Consider the following 23,065-nt stretch of genomic DNA (forward strand, 5'->3'; position numbering starts at 1 on the left):
AGAGAAGAGCCTACATATCTCGGGGTTGTTTCTTCAAAATTCAAATCTCTTCCTCCTCCTCAGCCCACCTGCAGGAGGCAGAGGAGCAGGTAATTATTAACACAAAGGGGTGCTACCACCCTCCCCACTAGCTCTTTATCTCAGGGCCTCCCTGAGGAATTTTGTTTTCGTCTTGACTGAGGAAGGTCATTAAGGAGATAACGAATAGAGAAGGGGAAAATTTAGGTAGGATGTTTAAGAGGCAGTTTAGGGACTGGGTGAAATGGAAAGTCAAAACTCCCTGGGGAGCAGAGGGGAGTCGGTCATGAACGCATGTGTGCGTGACTCATGGGTTGCAACCCTATTGCAGGGTGTCACTAATGTCTGAGAGAAGAAAGGGACTTCCCACCACACCTGTTCCTCCTTCACCAGGCAGCCACACTGGCTTTTAGAAGCCACAGGGTGAAGAGTGGAGTGGGGGAGAGAAGGAGAGGCACATCAGGAAACATCCCTCCGTCCCAGTTGACCTTCGTTCAACGTTACTGACTCCTGCTCCTCCTCCTTATCCGGACGAAAGGTCACCTAGGCCCAGCTGCTGAGCCTGCCCACGGCTCCCTTACACCTCTGGCAACCACTCTGGACGGTGTCCCGATAATGATGTCATCGGGGGTTACACGAGAGGCTATCCCACTAGATAGTCCGGTCCTGGGCCCAGACTTCACTTCACAAGGCCCTGATTTGGGATGATCCAAGTCCAGTTTAAACTTGTATCCTTGAATTGGATTGAAGCCAGTGGCCTCCATGGTTTGGGGAGTGAGATGTAAGGCAGACAGGACACTTACCTCACAAATTATCTTAAATATCAGAGTAATAATAATGTTGGAATTTGTTAAGCGCTTACTATGTGCAGAGCACTGTTTTAAGCACTGGGCAGATACAGGGTAATCAGGTTGTCCCACGTGAGGCTCACAGTTAATCCCCATTTTACAGATGAGGTAAATGAGACACAGAGAAGTTAAATGACTTGCCCACGGTCACACAGCTGACAAGCGGCAGATCCAGGATTCGAACCCATGACATCTGACTCCCAAGCCCGGGCTCTTTCCACTGACCCACATTGCTTCTCTGAGTACCAAAAAATAAGACAAAAATTGGGCCTGGATCAAAACCGATGTCGCAAAAACCGTGGGTTACTGATCTCTTTAAGACCAATGTCAAAAAGACTGGCAAAAATTAGGCAGTGACAGTAGGGTGATGAAAAAGTGTTCTCCTAGAACAAACATCAGAAAGTCAAGAAGTACAAGGGGCACTGGGTTAAAGCATGCCTGAGTCTTACTAGTTTATGCTAATATTAGAAAGGAAGGGGTCAATGAAGCAAGCACTAAATATACCCTACTGAGCTCTGCTGCTAATACTGAAAACAGTCACAGAGATGAGTCAGAGATCCCACAATGACATTTAAGCTGATCACCAACAGTTTGGAGAAAGAAAACTGCAACTTGCTCTAATTATTGGCAGTGGTGACCAATCTGTAGTATAGGTAGTTTCAAGGCATTCCAATGGTTGGTAATGTTAAGGGAAGGTCACATATTTATTGGTTCGACAGGGGTAAGAGAACTTATTTGAATGTATTTGAACTTGCTCTTCATTTAGATGGTTAAGGTTTTCCATTGCAATCTGCAACAAAAGATTGGATCCAACAAAACATGTGGATCCAAATCACAGTGGCTCTAATATCGGTTAGTTCCAATTTTAAAACATCAGAGGAAGAGGGATATGTGATTGGAACTACCAAAATGCTAATAGTATTTTCGACCAGAGCACCTGGAAGTACCTGAAATCTATTCAAGCCTACTGGGTTGCTTCCTACTGGGTTGCTTCCTCTTGGTTCCCAGAAAAGAGATTAGATAACGATCACCTACCTTCCACAAAGTCTTCTGCTTTAAGTTCACAGACTTGTGGAGGATAGATCAGTGCCAAAAGCAGGCAAAGGTCTAGTAAAAATTAAGAGAATTCTCAAACTCATGAGCTAAGGGACCTGGAGAGATCACTCATGTGCCCTTCTCCTAAGCAGCACGATCCCATCGTCTTAGAAAGTCCCCTTTACATTTTTCTTTAAAACAGCCACTGGAAGAGATGGCATATATAAAATTTTTGCATTTTAGAATCTTTAGTTAGGAAATCTTCCTAATGTGTAATCTAATCCTTCCTGAAGCCATTTTAAACCCATCCCATTTCATCTCCTTATGATTTTTTCACATTAAATTTATAACTACATCAGAGAACTGAAATATTTGTCTGCTTTATTTATCAACACTGACTAAAAACACACTTGTGAAGCCAATGGGAGGTGAACAATCTCCATCTGGCTAAATTAATCACAGATATTTGGGAAATAACTTTGCCACACTTCATTAGGAAAACCACTCCACTATCAAAAATAACAAATATTTAATTTTTTATTTAAACAACTGATGTTTGTACTCTGAATAAGTGTCTTCTATAACATTTATCATCTCCAAAATCCTCCTCCTTCTTCAGACTTATTCTTCCCCCCCCAAATAACTCTCCCTTTAAAAGTGGAAAGTATAATCTCACAAGGATCCAAGGAGACTGAGAGGTTCTATATCTCTCATATCTACATATTAATAAAATTTCATATTAGCCCTTCAAAAATACAAATAAAACATTCATCTTCCCAACTCCAGAAGACAAAGTGATTCTCCCAACATTAAATTTAAAATAAACCCTGAAGATTAATTTAGGGAAAAGGCATAGAAAAGAGAGACAAAGAACCACATCCCTCATTAGCAAGCACTTCTAATCTGTGGGTTTTAATCCTGGTTCCTCCACTTGTCTGCTGTGTGACCTTGGACAAGTCACTTAGCTTTTCTGGGACTCAATTACCTCATCTGGAAAATGGGGATTAAGACTGTGAGGCCCACATGAGACATGGACTGGGTCCAACCTGATTAGTGTGTATCTACACAGTGCTTTAGACGGTGCCTAGCACATAGTAAGCACCTGTCAAATACCAGGAAAAAAAAACCCAAAACACTTTAAAGTTTTAATGCAAGAAAACTCCACGCAGTAGTAAGGTGTTTCTGGACATAAAGATGTCTCACGTGGCAAGAGAAGAATGTTGTGGGATACGGAGAGGAAGAAAGTAGAGAAATGCAATGTATACTTTAGGTAGAGCAAAGAGCTATATAAATGATAAAAAAAACATCCTGAAGCAGACACACTTGGGCTAGGAGTGGCTTGTAGAACACGGAAAGCCATGGCTGGTATCTCCAGAAGATAGCTGGGAAGTTAATCTGGTCCAGCTTCTTTGGGATGCAAATGACTAAGCCATTTGGTCAGATGGTTAGGTAGTCTTTCTTCAAAATATCAAAGGATGGAAGTCCTACAAGCTTCCTTGGCACCTTAGTCCAGTTATTTTAGTCATTCGGAAGTCAAGATGTTCCTCCTTACATCAAACAGATTTCTCTCTTGCTTTAATTTAAAGCTTTTTCCTTTTGCATTCTGGAGACTGGGAGAACAGAGGTCAGCAGTTAATAAAAATCCTTCAAATACTAGGATAGTAAAATTTCTTCAAGCCGCATACTATCTCCCCAGACAACACTCCTCTCCCTAGAGTTGGTTTGTCATGATATTTATTCTTGTCTTTTAAAATTTTCTGGTTTTGTTTCACCTTCCTTGTGTGCCGGAGCCTTCCTCACCGCTCCCACCCCCATTCTTTAATTATGAATCCCTTCAGGACTAATAATAATAATGATGGTATTTAAGCACTTACTATGTGCTAAGCACTGGACTAGGAACCCGTAGACTATTGATTCAAGTAGTTTTTCCCAGTGCTTAGTGCAGGGCTTTGCATAAAGTACTCGATAAACACTGCTACTAATATGTCCACAACTGGTAGGAGGGCCGCAATAAGCATGAGACATCATTTATGTTTCACAACTCTGGCACCACAGCTTCCGACGACAGGCTTCAGGATAGGAGACACGGGCTTCAGGCTTGGAGACACAAGGTAGCCATGGAAGAAACCCTGGTCCAGTCCTAGTTCAAAGGAGACTGAGGGGATGGCATGGAGCTGGTAGGCAGCAAATGCCGCCTCTCCAGACCACTCTGGCCCAGGTCCAAAGTTCCCGCTGCTGCTACCTACTCTAGCCCTGAGGGAATTACATATCCAGCAGCATCGGGCCTCCACAAGTTGCAGAAAGTTGCAAGGCCACAAAATGTGGAAATTACTTTGATGGCAGCCATGCCCACTGGGCTCTGAGGTACGAGAAGCCCAAAAGGTTCGTTCATTTATTCAATCATATTTATTAGCACTTACTGTGGGCAGAGCACTGTACTAAGCACTTGGGAAAGTAAAATACGGCAAAAGAAGAGCAAAAGACTGCTCTTCTACAGCACCCAGCACATTTTCCTTTTTGTATTTTCCCCTTCCCTCACCTTTTATGCTGTTCTTGTGTTCTTATTGTTCTATTTTTCCTTATATTTCTGCTGCCAGTCCCTTTTCACCTTCATTCTTATACTGTGAGCCCCTTGAAGAGCTGGGGTTTGCATCTAATTCTCCAACCATGTAATCCTTCCCAGCACTTTATCTGACAGTACCACAGCAAAGATGCCAGGAGGGTTAAACAATTGGTGTCAGAGTGAGGATTCAGATTGGGTCTGGGTAAGATGGGCAGCAGTGAATGAGCAGTTACCATCACCACCACATAACCGCACACCTCCAATAAGTATCGGGCACAGTGGTAGGGTGGACCATCTGAGAAGCAGAGCAGCCTGGTGGAAAAACCATGGGCCTGACAGAGGACCTGGATTCTGGCTCTGCCACTTGGCTGTCTGACCTCAGATCCCACATCTACACAATGTGGATTCGATACCTGTTCTCCCCCCCCTTCGCCTGAATCCCACGTGAGAGAGGGACTGAATCCAACCTATCTAGCCCAGTGCTTAGTTCAGTTAAAGCCCCGGCAACCTCTTCTCGTCTCCCCCATTCCCAGCTGGCACCCACCTCTCTGTCCCAAGGGGAAATGGCAGACTGGCTGTCTGTGTACCCACTTGGAAAGAGACTCACACAGGTACTGTAACCACACCCACAGAGCATCCACCTGTATCTGCCCCACGCCTGCAAGAGAAATTTCCTTATCCAGCCCAACCTGTGGGATTTGAAAGCAAAATTGCAGGTTAGGCTGGATAAGGAGGAGGGATTTTTTTTGCAGGTCTCAGGCAGGAACAGGTAGGAGGTCTACAAGTGTGGAGTGGATGTGTCACATGGAGCCCCTGTAGGTCACTAGCTTCCTAGGTCACTAGCTTCCTACTGGGGAGCATAGGCCCGGTTGAATCCGTTTCTGGAGGAGGACCTCACGTAAACAGAAACAGCATGGCCCAACGGATAAAGTATGGACCTGGGAGTCAGAGGAGCTGGGTTCTCATCCTGGCTGCTGTGTGACCATGGGGAAGTCATTTAACTTCACTCTGCCTCAGATCCCTCATCTTATAAAATGGGGATTAAGACTAAGAAGCCCCATGTGGGACATGGACTATGTCCAACCTGAATAGCTTGTATCTGCCCCAGGTCTTAGTAGAGTGCCTGGCACATAGTAAGCGTTTAACAAATGGCACGGTTTTTTCTCCTTCTGCGGGCTGCTCCAATAGCTGTCCTACTCCTGATTTTTTCAACCACCCATCCATCATCTTAAATGCTTACAACTAAAATTGGTTTTCTTATGAATTATGCACTCTCCTCAATAGACAATTTGCATAATCTGTTATTATTCAGATCGCATGAGGGCTGAACTGACAGTACAGTCAGTTCTCTGAAGAAGCGGGGGGAGGGAGTTTACGTTCCTGAAGAACGCCGCATTGAGGAAAACTCATGTCATAGCATGTGCACCTTGACCGATGCGGTATGCATGTGCACAACTGTTGCTTCTGACACCACGCCGCATCCTCTGCAGATGTGTGTTGCCAGAAGAACGTCCCCCAGTTCCCTAATAGCATCCTACCCAAATCACGTAGTGCAGTCGCACGTAATGGGAGAACTGGCTGTACTAACATTTTATGAAAAAAAGCATTTTAAAAAGTATGAATTCAGACAAAACATTGCCAAAAATTTAATTCAAAAATGTCCTGCAGTCTGTGTTCAATCTCTATATGCTGATGTACTTATTAAATTTCCTAAATCATATTCCGTTTAAAGAACTCTATTGCAAGATGGGAGTTCCACAGACAAATATGGTCTGCTTCTTTCAGCTCACCCCTAAATATTCATTCATTCAATAGTATTTATTGAGCGCTTACTATGTGCAGAGCACTGTACTAAGCGCTTGGAATGAACAAGTCGGCAACAGATAGAGACAGTCCCTGCCGTTTGACGGGCTTACAGTCTAATCGATGATATACTGTATTTTATGACATTTGAACCTTGGAGACGACTTGCTAGAGCTAAGCAGAATTGAAATTTCAGTCTATAAATGATGATTTTCCTGGCAACAGGAGAGGAAACGTCCTTAGGGTAGGATAGCTTGCGGGAGTTTCTAGAAATGCTCCACTACACTGGCTTGTCCCTGCCTTGGGTTAGGTGACACTGCATACTGCAAAAGCATTCGAAGCTACCAGACAGATGACTATGATGTTATTTCTCCAGCATAGTTGTGCATACTAACAGGTCACTATCACTAGCATTTAACACCTGAAGACAATGCACACTTCCTTGTATCTACCCCAGAGCTTAGAACAGTGCTTGGCACACAGTAAGTACTTAAATACCATTATTATTATTTAACAAATGCTATCAATGTTATTTATTGAGCGCTTACTATGGTGCAGAGCACTATACCAATCACTTGAGAGAGTGTAATGTAACAGAATGAGCAGATACATTTCCTCCCCATAACGAGCTTACATTCTCTTGAAGGCCTCCCAAAATAGTTATCCTTTATCCTGATCATGAAATCTGTGCACAGGAGCCCCCTTCCAATTCCCAGAAAGGTTAAGACATCTACTGGGAAAAGAAAACTTAACTATGTCCCCTCTTTTTTATTAATTAAAAAAACTGACTGCATCTATTATAATTCCGTATATCTTGTCGTTTAGACTGTGACCACATCATTAGGCTGGGATTGTCTCTATCTGATGCCGAATTGTACATTCCAAGCGCTTAGTACAGTGCTCCACATATAGTAAATGCTCAATAAATACTATTGAATTTTAAATTTATTAACAGTGAATTGGTTCAATTTTCGGATCTAAGGTCTCTATCATAACTTTCCACAGAGATAAAATCATCCTCGAAACACAGAACCAAGGTTTCACCTATCTGATCATTAAATGCTTTCAAGGTTTTAGAGAACTGCAGGCTTCCGATTTTTTATGCATGGATCTTGACATTAAAAGTTTTGAAAAGGAATTTAGAGGTTTGGCATCACATTAAGTCCTTTACTGAAAACAAGACCGCATAGCCTAATCTACCCTCAATACCAATGCATTGTCCAAAATGGTCATTAACTAAATTGCCATAGTTTCAAACTTCAATATATGGCTACAGCAATCTACTTCACCAGACTTTTATTTGCAGTGGCATCAATGCAGGCTGAAAGGCATTTTTATGATGAAATCGCTAAGTAGACCTTTGCAACTGACAGCTTGAAAATTTCATTTACGGGCTTTTTGTCAATATTTCCCTTTGTACAAACCTCCTTCCCTGGCTCAGGAATAGTGAACTAAATGTACAGGTGGCAATTCCACAGGAGCAATGAGAACGATTATCCCACACTTTTCTGGCCTGGACTTCCACCCTCACTCATCCTACATCTTTGACAAGCCCTGAGAGCTGTCCAACTAAGCTGAAAAGCCCCTAATGGTGATGGCTCTCAGGCCAGTTAGCTCTTGGAAGCCTGAGCCCTCCCAGGCCCCAGTCTTCAAAAAATCCCTGCCTTCTTTCCATCCCCACACTTAAAATGAAAAGCTGGCACCAAAATTAGGTGCTTCGGAAAACACACGAGATCAAAAGTCACGAGATGCAACACCCACTGTCCGTCAGGAGGAAACCACACAAAATTTTGAGGCAAGATGTATCATCTTCACTTTGTGTGAACCAACCATAGGTAGATGACAAAATCCCCCACATTACATAGCTCTGCCTTAAGCAGGGATGCTTCACTCTGTCAAATGAAAATAGACTCTTAGGCCGACTAAATCTCAACCGACTGATTAGTTTTAAGAATATACTTCTAAACTGTCCTTTCTTCCTTGAAACTGGAGTCTCCATAGTCTTGAAATATTTATTAAAAAAGCAGTCCACGATGACTCAGAAAATGATCGGCTCATTTAGAATAACAACAACAATATCAGAACCTGGGACTTCTTATAGTCCCTTTTCATCAGAAGTTTTACAAAGTTGCCAGGTCCATTTTCTTTCTTTCTCTTTACCATTTGATCTATATTATGAGCAAAACCAAATTTTTATTTTTACCAAAATTAATAAATTTTTCTGAGAAATTATTTTCAGAATTCTAGGTCTCTGAAAAAGACTTTTCTTCTTATTGTAGTTATGTTGGCTGCAATCAATAGCTCTTTTAAGTCAAGTATGCAATATTTCATCAGATACACAAAATTGGCTTAGAATAAGATAATCTATAAATCCTTTTTTCTTAGGTAATTAGCATTTGTGGTCATGTGCAGCTGATTTCCAGGGTAAAACTCCACCATCTCTCTAGATCAGCGAAGTTTCAAAGTCTACCTGCCTGGAATGCACAGAACGTGGTTCCATGCATACCAGTGATTTGACTGATTTTTATGATTCTGCATCCTGCACCACCATTAGGAAGATTAGGTTACTTGCTCCAGTTTCGCCCTTTTTCTTTGCTCAACCACAAATGTTGGGAACACACTGCCAACAGTTCCAAAATCTTGGACATCACCCAGAGGGAACTCCTGTTCTTTACCGCCACAACCGCATATTACCATCTTCCTCCATCTCCATCAGTGATCATAACTACATTGTCTACATGCTGATTGTGAGACACTCATGGGACAAGGTCCGTGATTACTTCCCACCTATATATTCTTCCCCAGAACTTAGTTACTGCGCACGGTAAGGACTTAATATTACTACTACTTGAAGCTACAAATAATACTGGGCAGCTTTTGAAGTGAACTTCTGGGTATCCCTGGGTCTTAAGAAATCAAGGGCCAATAGCATATACATGAAACAGAGCCCCCACTGACTCATTTTGGAAAACCCAGAATAATGGGAAAAATTCAGAAAATAACATAAATAACTACCTCAAGAAAGCAATGTGTTCAGGGTGTTAGTTGCAGGTATTTTAAATATAAACACACTTGTGGCCTTCCTAACACATCTGTCCATCTCAGTGGTCCTCTCTGCAATTCTGTATTGACGACCACAGATCTGTAATACTGCCAGCAAAAATGGGCTGAAGAAGAGATGTTCATTTTCAAGAGAAGCAATTCCTACAAAACAGTGGTGGATAGCCCACCGGATTTTTTTTTTCCTCTGCCCCCTGAGCTTCTTTGCAGGAGTGGAGGGTAAATGAAGGAGGTATGCAGGCTGAGCCCCTATCCACTGGGGCTTTGAAGCCCCACTATCCATGACCATAACAGTACAGAATACCTACCTCCTGCAGGAGCTGACGGAGGGTGAAGGAGGGAAGTCTAAATGTCCTACAAAGTGAGCCCTCAGATTCTCCCCAACAATTTCTATATTCGGATAATAAATACCCATGATTGATATGCAGAGGTGATCCTCCACCTGCAAGGTTTCCCATCTCTACTAATCAATCAGTCAATTGTATTTATTGACTGCCTACCATGTGCAGCACACTGGAGAATGCTTGGGAGAGTACGATACAATGGAGTCCCCAGACAAGATCATGGCCCACAGGAGCTTACAGTCAATTAAGTATACTAGTTATAAACATCAGAAATTTGGGGTAAAATTAAATTTATCTGGAGTTAATTAAATATAATAAGATGGACTAGGGGACCAACCATTTTTCCTTTCACCAGACAGAAGACTGAAAACAAAGAGATTACCAGGATAAGATCACTGTGGCTATGAGCACACAGATAATACCCAAAGGCATTTGGAAAATCTGAATGTACATACTTCAGAGGTCCTAATGATATCAGACTCTTTAGCTAGTTAAAGAAGTTGCCAAAAGTCAACACGATAGAACTGAGAAAGGTTAGGTTGAGCCGTCAACACTGTTTCTTCAAAATTGTGTCATTACCACTGATTCTGCAACGTTATACTCTCCCAAGCACTTAGTGCAGGGTTCTGCACACAGTAAGCCCTCAGGAAATACAACCGAATGATTGTTTAGGTGTATCAACTGATCATTCCAAAATTCCCTGGAATTTACTGAGCATTTACAGTATGCAAAACACCATACTAAGTGCTTGCAAACGCCTAGCATGCTATGCCACCTTTCTAGGCATTCCAACTCTCCAGACAACTCAGCACTTTTATGCAATTATATATTATCACCTTTCATTGACTGAATGAATTATCCCTCAACTACTATTTCATCCATTTTTATGTTGACTTGTCTTCCCTCTTACACAAGTAAGCTTCTCAAGGGCAGGAATCAGGTCTTAGATGTTTTTCTGTATCTTCCCCAGGTGCTTAATATGTATGGGGAGTGCAGACCAAATGGGTCTGCACATAATAAGTACTCAGAAAATTGAGTTGATCATGCCAATCTAGCAGACCCGCAAGGAGACGGTGACCCCAAAGGAAGCTGCCTAGTACTTGGGGTGTGTACATAAAAAACATGCTTGCAGATGTGTAAAACTGACAAGCACCTACAAAACTCATACTTGAATCAGAAGCCTGAAACAATTCCTGATTAGTCTCAGAATGTCAGAATTAAGATACCAAACTCTGAATCTCCGCTCACCCTCTAAGACTATTTGCTCAGTCCAAATCTAAAGCCCCAGTTTCACAGGCTGAAGTTTAATGAGTTGATTCCCACTGGCTCGAGTGGCCCTTTACCTGGAACAAGTGACAGCTTCCTCAGTACTCTGTGACCTTAATATACCACAGAACATAGAAGTAGATGGCGTCATCTGTCTCCTGCCTCAATAAAAATAAACTACTGAGCACCAGAGGATGCCTACTAAGAAATTTAGGAGGCTTCAAGAGCTCTGGGAGTAAGGTGCTATGAAGCTGGATTGTGTTTCATTAGAAGTATAATCTAACAAAAGCCTGGAGTCAAGAATTCCTTAGTATTCATCTTAGCTTTGCCAATGAATTGTGGTAAAAGTACACACTACTCTTTCTTCCTAGGCTCCTACTTCCTCAAGAGGACTATCACAAAAGTGAAACTAAAGGATAAAATGGGGGCAGTGGTAGAAATATGGTTCTTTAGAAAATTAACTTTGGCCAAAATGGCTTTTATATCCTAGAGAGTGCCAAAAAATCACCATCAATAGCCCCCAATATGCTACTATGCACCTGAAGATCCTCAAATACTTGCAAACTGATTAATAACTTCCCACCCTTCCTCCAAAGAAAATATCTGCCTGGTGACCCTGCCTTACCCCAAAATCAGAGACCTGCAAGGGTTCTACAATTTACACCCATACATGACCCCCATAGACTATCCAGCCACACCCAATCCAAACATGCAAAAAAATGACTGCTTACCCCATCAGCTCCATAACCTGAGGGTGCCTGTGCTTCAGGTCAGGAAAATTGCCGATTGTAGGTCCCTCGGGCAGAGCAGCTGCCTATGTACTCTTCATACTTCTTTCTCCCAGTTTATAAAGCCTGTTATACCAGAACCTGCATTCTGTCTTTAAGGGGGGAGTAGTATAGACCAGGGCCAGGACCGAAGGGGAGGGAGAGGAGAATAAATGAGGGGCAGGAGGGCAGCCTCAGGACAAAAGAGAACACCTCATTTTCTCCCTGTGCTCCTCCTGTCTTTCCCATCACTACAGACAACACCACTAACCTCCCTGCCTCAAAAGCCCATAACTTTGCTATTATCCTCAACTCGTTTCTCTCATTCAACCCATACATTCAATCTGTTACCAAATCCTCTCTTCCTACCTTAACATCGCTAAAATCTACCCCTTCCTCTCTATCAAACTGTTAACTATTCATCCATTTAATCATATTTACTGAGAGCTTACAACAAAAAAAGGAAATATTCCCAGCCCACAGAGAATTTAGCAAAGCACTTATGCTTCCTTAACTACTGCAAAGCCTCTTCTCTGACCTCCCTTCCTCCTGCCTTTCCCCACCACAGTCCATTCTTCACTCTGCTGCCCAGATCATTTTTCTACAAAAAAAGTTCCATCTTTCCTCACTCCTCAAGAACCTCGAGTGGTCACCCCTCCACCTCCACATCAAACTGAAACTCCTTATCATCAAAATTAAAGCCCTCATTCAGCTTGCCCCCTTCTATTTTACCTCTCTGGCTTCCTACTACAACCCAGCCTGCACACTTCATCTTCTAATGCCAACCTACTCACTGTACCTCAAGCTTATCTATCTTGCTGATACCTTGCCCATGTCCTCCTTCTGGACTGTGACCCTCTCCTTCATAGACAACAGACCACCACTTTCTCCACCTTCAAAGCCTTATTAAAATCACATCTCCTCCAATCCTTCCTTCCCTTCGCCCAGGTTTCCCCTTCTCTCTCTCCCTTCTGACAACTATACACTTGGATGTTTTCCCTTTAAGCCCTTGATATTCACCCCACTCAAACCCACAGTACTCATGTACATATCCATACTTTATTTTAATGCCTGTTTCCTCCTCAAGTCTGCAAGCTCCCTGTGGCAGAAAACATGCTGCTATACTCTACTCTCCTCCCAAGTGCTTAGTACAGTGCTCTGGACACAGTAGACACTCAATGAATACCAGTGATTGACTGATCCTGAGGGCACTGACCAGGTTCCTCAGCAGAATTTAGCCACATCCAAACCAAACCCAAGCCCTAATACTACCTGTCCAACCTCCAACTTTGCTGTGGAATCACCTCAAGACAGGTAAATTACCGAAATCTACCTTGACATTCATGGAGGGATTCTCATGACCGACTTACCAGAGTAAATGGAAATTCCTTTTAGTGAAGGTGATAAAAAGAAAAACTTCCAGAGCGAATGATTCACTGCAAACCTTTGCCATTGTAAAATAACTCAAGTGCATGTCTTGCTGGTGCTAGAACATACTTTTCCTCTCTTAATCTTTGGTGTCTGAGCAATGCTCAAGGGGCCAAAAAGGTAAACTAGCACATTTTCATGAAGAAAGTGTGCAAGAGATTCTCTCTTAAACACACACTCAAATATGCAGTCTCATCATCACCATCTTCAAGCTGAAGAATGGCACTACTAAGACTTTCATCAGGTGAGCACTAAAGGAAGGAGGAGAAACAAATGGACTGGATTTTGCACAAATGAATACTACTATATTGGTTCAGTGGAGATTCTTCTAGCTTTATCGATAGTTTAAATGTCATGTGCGGAAAACCAGACTACACGCTTAGAAGAATATAACATAATGGAGTTGGCAGACATACCATCTGCCCAAAAAAAGCTTACCTTCAACTAATGTGAAGTAGAGGGTCCTCACTGGGAGTATCCCTAAAAGTTTCTCTTTTTGAGCATCATCTTAGTCTCAAGACTACTTTATTTCCCCCAAGAAGCTCTGCATTTGTAAACATCCTAATGCGGATTTTCATAATTACTCTCCCTCCTTTGATAACCAACCCCAAATGGCATATGATGAGTTCTTGACTCTGTCTTTAAATCCATACTTCCACTCATTCAAATCCTTTGATTCTTTACTAACGTGTGATAAAAATTTAAAATCTATCTCACAAAATAATCCCATGACAATTTAGACTACAAATCTACTAAGAGAGCAGTAATCTCCTAAAAGGGGGTTATAAAAAAAGTTAGTATCTACCATCCTTATTTTTACTAAGAGATTCCTGGTCTTAAATTATCCTGTCTCCACAATAGTAGACAAAGTCAGTTTCTACCAAAAGTCCCTGAGTGTAATGCCCAGTACTGGATCAACTTTAACTGATAAACGAGAGATTAATCTAGATATTACTTTCTTTTTTTTAACCTCTCATGGCCTTTTAAAAAAGTGTTTTGCTTTGTTTTTCTAATGAGGAAATGCCATTCCAACCATAATAATACATAATAATTACATCTTCAAGCTCCAGCCAAGTTCAGTCAGGGTTGCATAAATAACATGGGTTTTCACTTCTCACTGTTAGAACACAATGGAAGAGTTAGGGAACGTACTTCTGACAACCTGTGGCATCTTCATGGATGGGATGACAAGGTGTCAGAAGAAATGATTATGGGCATAGACCCAGATCTGGATGCTAACACACAAGCTGTCCTTAAAATAGGGTTCTTCAAAAATGCAACCCACATAGTATAGGAGAGCCAACTGTGTTAATCAATGTGCTCTGGAGTTCTCCATATTTGTAGTCTCCCAAGCGCTTAGTACAGTGCTCTGCACATGGAAAGCACTCAGTAAATTCCATTGACTGACTGACTGAAAATTTCCTGGAGCCTCCACATCAATCTAACTGGGATTGTTATACATTTTCATGACCCCTCCTTCTGAAAAACCTACTAGATCAAAAAGCTCACAATTCACAACATGGAATGTCTGATTCACGAAGGGTGCAAATTTACAGAGCCACATTGCACTGTAGACTAGTAACATAATCTTTTCTTAACTAAAGGGTACTCCCAAAGACTGCTTTCAAATGATACAATTTTACTTTGAGACCACAAAACATTAAATGATATACCTTGAAAGTAAACTATCATATTAATCTAATTTGGGGTGGGGAGAAATAATTCTACAAGGATCTTTTTCACATAATTTCTCTATCATCTCTACTCTTCCAATAGCTCTTGGCTCCTTCAAAGATGAATTCCAAGACATTAGCATTATCCGCATTTTTGGTGATGAAAAGTCTCAACGGTCAGTGAGTCTAAACTGTTTGAAAAGGAAAAATTTCTAAAGTTGAACTGCATCCTCCTTTTTGATGAATCCTCCTTTACTGAATACTAGAAGACACAAAACTATAAAAAAGAAAAAACATCAAATGATACCGCAAATTGGAAAGTATATCTGACAATTAGTTTGGCACTATTTGGGCAGCTAGCCTATTCTCACGATGTAAAAATACAGAAATATTTCTGAGAGACCCTCATATCTACAGTGATGAGTTGGTATTTTCCTTTTTTGTTTTTATGGCATTTGCTTACTATGTACCAGTCACTGTCCTAATCCCAGCTCTGCCACTTGTCAGCTGTGTGACCTTGGGTGAGTCACTTAACTTCTCTGTGCCTCAGTTACCTCATCTGTAAAATGAGGATTAAGACTGTGGGCCCACGTGGGACAATCTAATGACCTTGTATCCCCCCAGCGCTTCGAGCAGTGCTTTGCACATAGTAAGCGCTTAACAGATGCCATCATCATCATCATCACTAAGCACTGGGGTAGATAGGTTGGATACAGTCAATGGGGTTCACAGTCTTAATCTCCATTTTAAAGATGAGGTAACTGAAGCTTAGAGAAGTGAAGTGACTTGACTAAAGTCACACAGAAGACAAGTGGCAGACCCAGGATTAGAACCCAGGTCCTTCCGATTCCCAGGCCCGTGCTCTACCCACTAAGCCACTCTCCATTCTTGTCCAGGATCTTATGTCGAAAATAAACCAACAGAAACTCCAAAATGAATTTAAACCTTTAAAGCCGGCAATTTTCCAGATGCTCCCGGAAATACCAATGCTCCTCTCCCCCGTCATTTACATCACTCCAGCAGCAAAGGGACCTTAATTAAAACAGCTCTTATTATAGAGGTGAGAAAGCCAAGGGAAGCAGGTGACATCTGGAAAAAGAAGCCGACCTGCCATGTATGAAAGATGCGGGTTGTGAGGAGCCCACATCCAGCAGGTGAAAGGGATGGATGGTCCTGCAGCTGCCCCGTGGAACCAATAAGCTAGTAGGTGGGACAGAAGCTCTCCATCGTTCGAGGACCCAGCACAGCCTAGTGGACGGAGCCTGGGTCTGGGACCTGGGTTCTAATTCCGACTCCACCACTTGCCTACTGGGTGACCTTGGGCGAGTCTCTTCACTTCTCTGGGCCTCAGTTCCCTCACCTGCAAAATGAGGATTAAGACTGTGAGTCCCACGTGGGACAGGGATTGTGTCCGACCTGATTAGCTTGTACCTAGCCCAACGTTTAGAACACTCCTCGATGAATAATAATAATAATAATGATGTTGGTATTTGTTAAGGTCTTACTATATGCAGAGCACTGTTCTAAGCACTGGGGTAGATATAGGGTAATCAGGTTGTCCCACGTGAGGTTCACAGTCTTAATCCCCATTTTACAGATGAGGTAACTGAGGCACAAAGAAGTTAAGTGACTTGCCCACAGTCAGACAACTGAATAGCAAGTGCTTAACCAATCTGATTAACTTTCATCTGCCCCAGTGCTTAGAACAGTAATCGACACACAGTAAGCGCTTAACCAACATGATGAGCTTGTATCCACCCCAGTGCTTAAAACAGGGTGGGGAAGCAGCGTGGCTTCACGCAGAGAGCACAGGCTTGGGAGTCAGAGGACATGGGTTCTAATCACGGCTCCGCCATGTGTCTGCTGTGTGACCTCGGGCAAGCCACTTAACTTCTCTGTGCCTCAGTGACCTCATCAGTAAAATGGGGATGAAGACTGTGAACCCCACTTGGGACAACCTAATTACTTTATATCTACCCCAGCGCTTAGAAGAGTGTTTGGCACATAGTAAGCACTTAACAAATACCATAATTATTATTATTAGAACAGTGCTCGACACATAGTAAGCACTTAACCAACCTGATTGGCTTGTATCCACCCCAGTGCTTAGAAACGGTGCTCGACGCACAGTAAGCACAAAGCAGCTACCATCATCATTCTTACTGATGGAATGTACTGAGCGCTAACTAGGTGCAGAGCACTGTACTAAGTGCTTGGGACCAAAGGAATTGCCCAGTCCCCAGTTGGCGACCCAACCCACGGTCCAGACCCAGTGGGCATTTCCTTGAGAGGGCGTCGGCTTGGGTCTCTGTCTCTCTCCCGTCTCTGTATGCCCGGTGAGGGCAGGGGTTGTCTCTCTTTATGGCCGAATCGTACTTTCATTCATTTATTCATTCATTTAATCGTATTCACTGAGCGCTTAACCGTGTGCAGAGCACTGTACTGAGCACTTGGAAAGTACAATCCGGCAACAAATCGAGACGATCCCTGCCCACTAACGGGTCCACAGCCTGGAGGGGGAGAGACATTCATTTATTCAGTCATATTTATTGAGCGCTATGTGCAGAGCACTGTACTGAGCACTTGGAAAGTGCACTCTGGCACCAAATCGAGACGATCCATGCCCACCAACGGGTTCACAGTCTTGGTGTGTGTGTGTGGGGGGGGGAGACATTCATTCATTCACTTTAATTAAGTGCTTACTATGTGCAGAGCACTGGACTAAGCGCTTGGAATGCACAATTGGGCAACAGAGAGAGACCACCCCTGCCCAACAATGGGTTCACAGTCTAGAAGGGGGGTGGGAGGGGAGAGAAAAGAGACATTCATTCATTCAATTGTATTTATTGAGCACTTACTATGGGCAGAGCACTGTACTAGGCACTTGGAATGTGTAACTGGGCAACAGAGACAGACCATCCCTGCCCACCAACAGGTTTGCAGTCTAGAAGGTGGGGCGGGGGGGGTGACACTCATGCATTCATTCAACCACATTTATTGAGCGCTTACTCTGTGCAGAGCCCTGGACTAAGCGCTTAGAAGGTACAACTGGGCAACAGAGAGGGCCCATCCCTGTCCCCAACGGGGTGGGGGGAGACAGAAAGCGAAACAAGTAGTCAGGAGTCAGTACCATCAAGATGAACAGAATGCTAGCTATCTACCCATCATTAACACAAGAAACAGAGTTATAAATAATAGCTACAAATATGCAAGGGTGCTGCGGGGAGGGGAAGGGGGAATGGGGAGGGGTGGAGGAAAGGGAGGCATCCAGACCCCAAGAGCTCAGGGCAGTGCTCTGCGCAGAGGAAGGGCTGAAGAAATAGGGCTGGATGAAAGAAGGAACGAGTGTCATTCATTAATTCAATAGTAATAATAATAATAATGTTGGTATTTGTTAAGCGCTTACTATGTGCAGAGCACTGTTCTAAGCGCTGGGGTAGATACAGAGTAATCAGGTTGTCCCGTGGGAGGCTCCCAGTCTTCATCCCCATTTTAGAGATGAGGGAACTGAGGCACAGAGAAATCAAGTGACTTGCCCACAGTCACACAGCTGACAAGTGGCAGAGCAGGGATAGTATTTATTGAGCGTTTACTATGTGCAGAGCACTGGACTAAGCGCTTGGAATGGACAATTGGGCAACAGATAGAGACCAACCCTGCCCAATGATGGGCTGGTCTAATCAGGGGAGAGAGATGGGCAAAAACAAGACATCATCATAACAAATAGAATCAGGGGGATGGACATCTCATGAACAAAATAAATAGGGTCATAAAAATATATACAAATGAGCACAGTGCTTGAGGAGAGAGAGGGAGAGGGGGGAAAGGGGGCTTAGCAGAGGGGAGGTGAAGGGGGAGCAGAGAGGGAGCAGAGGGAAAGGGGGAATAGCTGAGTGGAGGTGAAGGGGGGAAGGGAGAGGGAGCAGAGGGTGGAGGGGGAGCAGAGAAGAAGCAGAGGGTGGAGGGGGAGCAGAGAGGGACCAGAGGCTGGAGGAGGAGCAGAGGATGGAGGGGGAGCAGAGAGGAAGCAGAGGGAAAGGGACAGAGGGAAGGTGATGGGGGGAAGAGGGAGGGAGCAGAGGGTGGAGAGGGAGCAGAGAGGGAGCAGAGAAAAAGGGATTTTAGCAGAGGGGAGGGGAAGAAGGGAAGGGGGAGGAAGCAAAGGGTGGAGGGGGAGCAGAGAGGGAGCAGAGGGAAAGGGGGCTTAGCAGAGGGAAGGTGAAGGGGGGAAGGGAGAGGGAGCAGAGAGTGGAGGGGGAGCAGAGAAGGAGTAGAGGGTGGAGGGGGAGCCGAGAGGGACCAGAGGGTGAAGAGGGAGCAGAGGGAAAGGGGGCTTAGCAGAGGGGAGGGGAAGGGGGGAATGGGGAGGGAGCAGAGGGTGAAGGGGGGACAGAGAGGGGACAGAGGGTGGAGAGGGAGCAGAGAGGAAGCAGAGGGGGAGCAGAGGGTGGAGGGGGAGCAAAGAAGGAGCAGAGGGAAAGGGGGCTTAGCAGAGGGGAGGTGAAGGGGGGAAGGGAGAGGGAGCAGAGGGTGAAGGGGGGACAGAGAGGGAGCAGAGAGTGGAGGGGGAGCAGAGGGTGGAGGGGGAGCAGAGAGGAAGCATAGGGGGAGCAGAGGGTGGAGGGGGGGCAGAGAAGGAGCAGAGGGAAAGGGGGCTTAGCAGAGGGGAGGTGAAGGGGGGAAGGGAGAGGGAGCAGAGGGTGGAGGGGGAGCAGAGACGGAGCAGAAGGAAAAGGAGAAGCTCAGTGTGGGCAGTCCCCCGGAGGAGGTGAGCTGTCAGGAGGGCTCTGAAGAGGAGAAGAGAGTCGGCGGGGTGCGAGGCTTGGCGCTCACCTGCAGCCGTGTGGCGAAGGGGCGCGGCCTCCAGGAGCGGGAGCAGCAGCGGGAGCGGCCGCAGGAGGCGGAGCCCGCCCGGGGCCCCCGCCATGGCCCGGCCCCGCAGCCTCCCTTAGCGGCGCCCGCACGGCCCTCCGCCGCTCCCGAGGACCGGCCGCCGCTCCGCGACCTCCGCCCGGCTCCGGCGCCGCCGCTGCGGCCAAACCATCTTGCCTTCCTGCCTTCTCTCCTCCTCCCTCTCACCGCCGCAGCCGCGCCGCCGCCATGACGGGCCGCCTCCGCTGACGCAGGGCGGGGGGGGGGAGGGCGCCGGCTCGATGACTGACAGCCCGCTCGGCCAATGGCGACGCTCCATCCCCCCCGAGGTCCCGCCCCCTCCCGCCGCCGCGGCGCGCCCCCTGCAGGCGCTGAGGGCGCACGACGGCCTCTCCCCCCGCTCCGAGTCGCCAGCAGCGCCCAGCGGCCGCACCGGGCTGCAGTTGGCAAGGGCCAACCTTGGGTGCCCAAGTTCTGCTCTCTCGGCGCCGGTTAGATCATTATAATCATGTATTTGTCCGTTCATACTGGGTGCAGAGCACTGGACTGAGCGCTTGGAAGGTGCGGTGGGACCACAGAGACAGTCCCTGCCTCCCAAGCGGTCAGACAACCACACAAGTGGTCAGGCATCCATTCAGTCGTAGTACTAGATGCAGAGCACTGGACTGAGCGTTTGGAAGGTGCAGTGGGGCCACAGAGACAGTCCCTGCCCCCCAAACGGGCTCACAATCTAAACGGGGGAGATGGACAACCACACAAGTGGTCAGACATTCATTCAGTCGTATTACTAGGTGCAGAGCACTGGACTAAGTGCTTGGAAGGTGCAGCTGCAGTTGGGCCACAGATAGTCCCTGCCCACCAACGGGCTCACGATCTAAATGGGGGAGACAGACACAACACAAGTAGGCAGGTATCCCTTCAGTCGTATTACTAGGTGCAGAGCAGTGGACTGAGCACTTGGAAGGTCCATTTGGGAGACCGAAAGAGACGGTCCCTGCCCACCAACAGGCTCACAATCTAAACGGGGGAGACGGACAACCACACAAGTAGTCAGGCATTCAGTCGTATTTATGGAGTGCTTACTGGGTGTAGAACACTGGACAATGTACAATTCGGCCACAGATAGAGACAATCCCTGCTCAACAACGGGCTTGTTAAACACTTTCTATGTGCCTAGCACTGTTCTAAGCGCTGGACGGGGTCCCCGCCCCACAAAGGGATCGCTGCCCAAGGGGGAGAGAGAACAGGTATTATTTCATCCTCATCTGACCAATAAGGTAACTAAGGCATGGAGATGAATGACTTGCCCAAGGTCACAAAGCAGGCACGTGGCAGAGCCGGGTTCAGAACTCCAGTCTCCTGACTCCTAGTCCATGCTTTTTCCACTAGGTCCCACTGCTTCCTAAGGTCCCAGAAACTGGCCCAGGAAACAGGGAGGTTGAGATAGACAGAACTAATACACTGCTACTGCAATCAACAGCGGTGTAGGTAGGCTTTGCTAGAAAGAGCAGAGATAACATTAAAACCACACTCTGTCCCCATGCAGCAGGGAAACAACAGTCCTCATAAATCCCATTTTACAAAGGGAAAAACTAAGGCACTAACAGGTTATGTGATGTGGTCCCAAATCACACAGTTGGTTAGGCAGAACAGAGCTTAGGTCTCCTTTGTGCCAAGAACCATTACTGGATGCTTTTGAACGGCGCCCACAGCAACATAAGGGCCGGGCTGAACATTTCCTCAAGGAAGTTACCCAAAACAGACAGCACTGATGCATCTAAGTTGAAGGACACGGAAACACACATGGAATTGTTCCACAAGATGACTACTGCCAGAAACAAACCAGTGAACAATAAAGAAAGAGATACAGAGTCAGGAGTTTGGGGTTTTGGACTGAAGGGTGGGTGAGCAGGGCCGGTTCCAGACTGTAAAGGAGTGATACAGCTGCCTTGGGCTGGGCGGCCGCAGGCCTGTGGTGGCTGAAAAAACCCAGCCTCCCTCTTTCTGTGTCAGAAGTGAAACTTGTGCTAACAGGAACCTGAGAGGGGGTGCAATATCTCCGGAGCAAGGGGCTGGGTGGGGAGACAGGGATTCTGGGATCCCTCTGGAGAACTGCTCTTGATTTGGGGGTTTGGATGGACTTCCATATGATGTCATTACGGGTTACTGTGTGCCTAGTATTACACCCGCACTGTATCACTTTAGGACTCACAAATTTTTCCCCACCTCAGCGTGGCCAAATGTGTGAAACTGACCTGGTGGACAAGCAGTACAAGAAGGAAGTTGGGGAGGGAGAACCATCCTCTTTAGCCTTACTCAGAGTTAGGAAAGTTTTGGGGTTCTATGGGATCCAAGCCCCCCGGGGGCCAGTCCAGATTAAACCAAAGCCAAATCCAGCCGGGACCAAGACCGGGCTTGAAAGGGCACCGTACAGCTTCCCTTTTCATGAGGGAGACTGGCTGTCCTGGTCTGAAAGTTGCTGAAGCCCATGGAGCAACCTCACAAGCTCCCCAGAAGCAAGTTGCCGGCCACTTTCAGTCTGGCGCTAAACATTTTATTGCACCAGAGCTGAACCCGAGGTCGTCAGACCAAGCACTGGACTGCTGACTTATTCAAAGTCCCAACACCAACTCACTCCATTCACTGGCCATAGGCTTAGCGGAGAATATAAGATTTTAAGGTCACTGAGGGAGGGAAGGTACTCTACCCACCAAACATTCAGCCTTCTCAGTCTACTTGATGAGACATTAGGAAGAGCACTGCTCCCTTATTATTACTGACAATTATTATTATCGTAAGCCCGTCCCTCTAAATTGTAAGATCACTATGGGCAGGGAATGTGGCTGCTAATTCTGGTTTACCGTACTTTCCCAAGTGCTCCGAACATAGTAAGTGCTCAGGAAATACGATAGATTGATTTAAATACCAGCCATGTGCTTGACTCCTCTCAAAATACAGAGTTAGAGAGTTTTTGTCTTTGAGGCTCTTAATGGTTGGGATACTCTGAATGACTCTAAAATATATTAATAATTTCATTCCCAATCCTAACTAGATTAAATAGGTTGAGTCACTCCTATGAGAGTAAGGATTATTCATCTTCTTCCTCTGCCTTCTTCCGCCTTCCCTCCCACCTCATCAATTCTCCTCCTAGAGAGGGCTATTAAGAGTTTTACAAAACAAAAATCTCCTTTCCGCACATGAGACAGAATGTAACCACGGCCACGCTGGAGTTGAATTCCTCTGAAGAAATGAAAGTGTCTTTTAAATGTCTGTGTGGCACTTAACATTGTTGGTGTTTTAAAAATATTTAGAGTGGTTTGCAGGTTTTTCTCTGAACTTGTTTCAATTCTTTAGTCTTCTTACTCAATGATATCAATGCTGCCTTCCT

The 23,065-nt window shown here is 45.3% G+C and overlaps 1 protein-coding gene across 1 annotated transcript in view; it reads right to left on the reverse strand.

Moving 5' to 3' along the window:
- The window catches only part of LMTK2 (lemur tyrosine kinase 2), an 85,163-nt gene extending 65,241 nt beyond the window's left edge, over positions 1-19,922 (reverse strand). Inside the window, exon 1 of the mRNA XM_029049866.2 lies at positions 19,639-19,922. Within this exon, the coding sequence (XP_028905699.1) occupies positions 19,639-19,732 (94 nt within the window). The 5' untranslated portion in view covers positions 19,733-19,922. The remainder of the gene's footprint in view (positions 1-19,638) is intronic.
- Positions 19,923-23,065: the final 3,143 nt, after the last annotated feature.

The sequence above is a fragment of the Ornithorhynchus anatinus genome, chromosome 2 (genome assembly GCF_004115215.2).
Source record: "Ornithorhynchus anatinus isolate Pmale09 chromosome 2, mOrnAna1.pri.v4, whole genome shotgun sequence".
Taxonomy (NCBI): Eukaryota; Metazoa; Chordata; class Mammalia; order Monotremata; family Ornithorhynchidae; genus Ornithorhynchus; species Ornithorhynchus anatinus.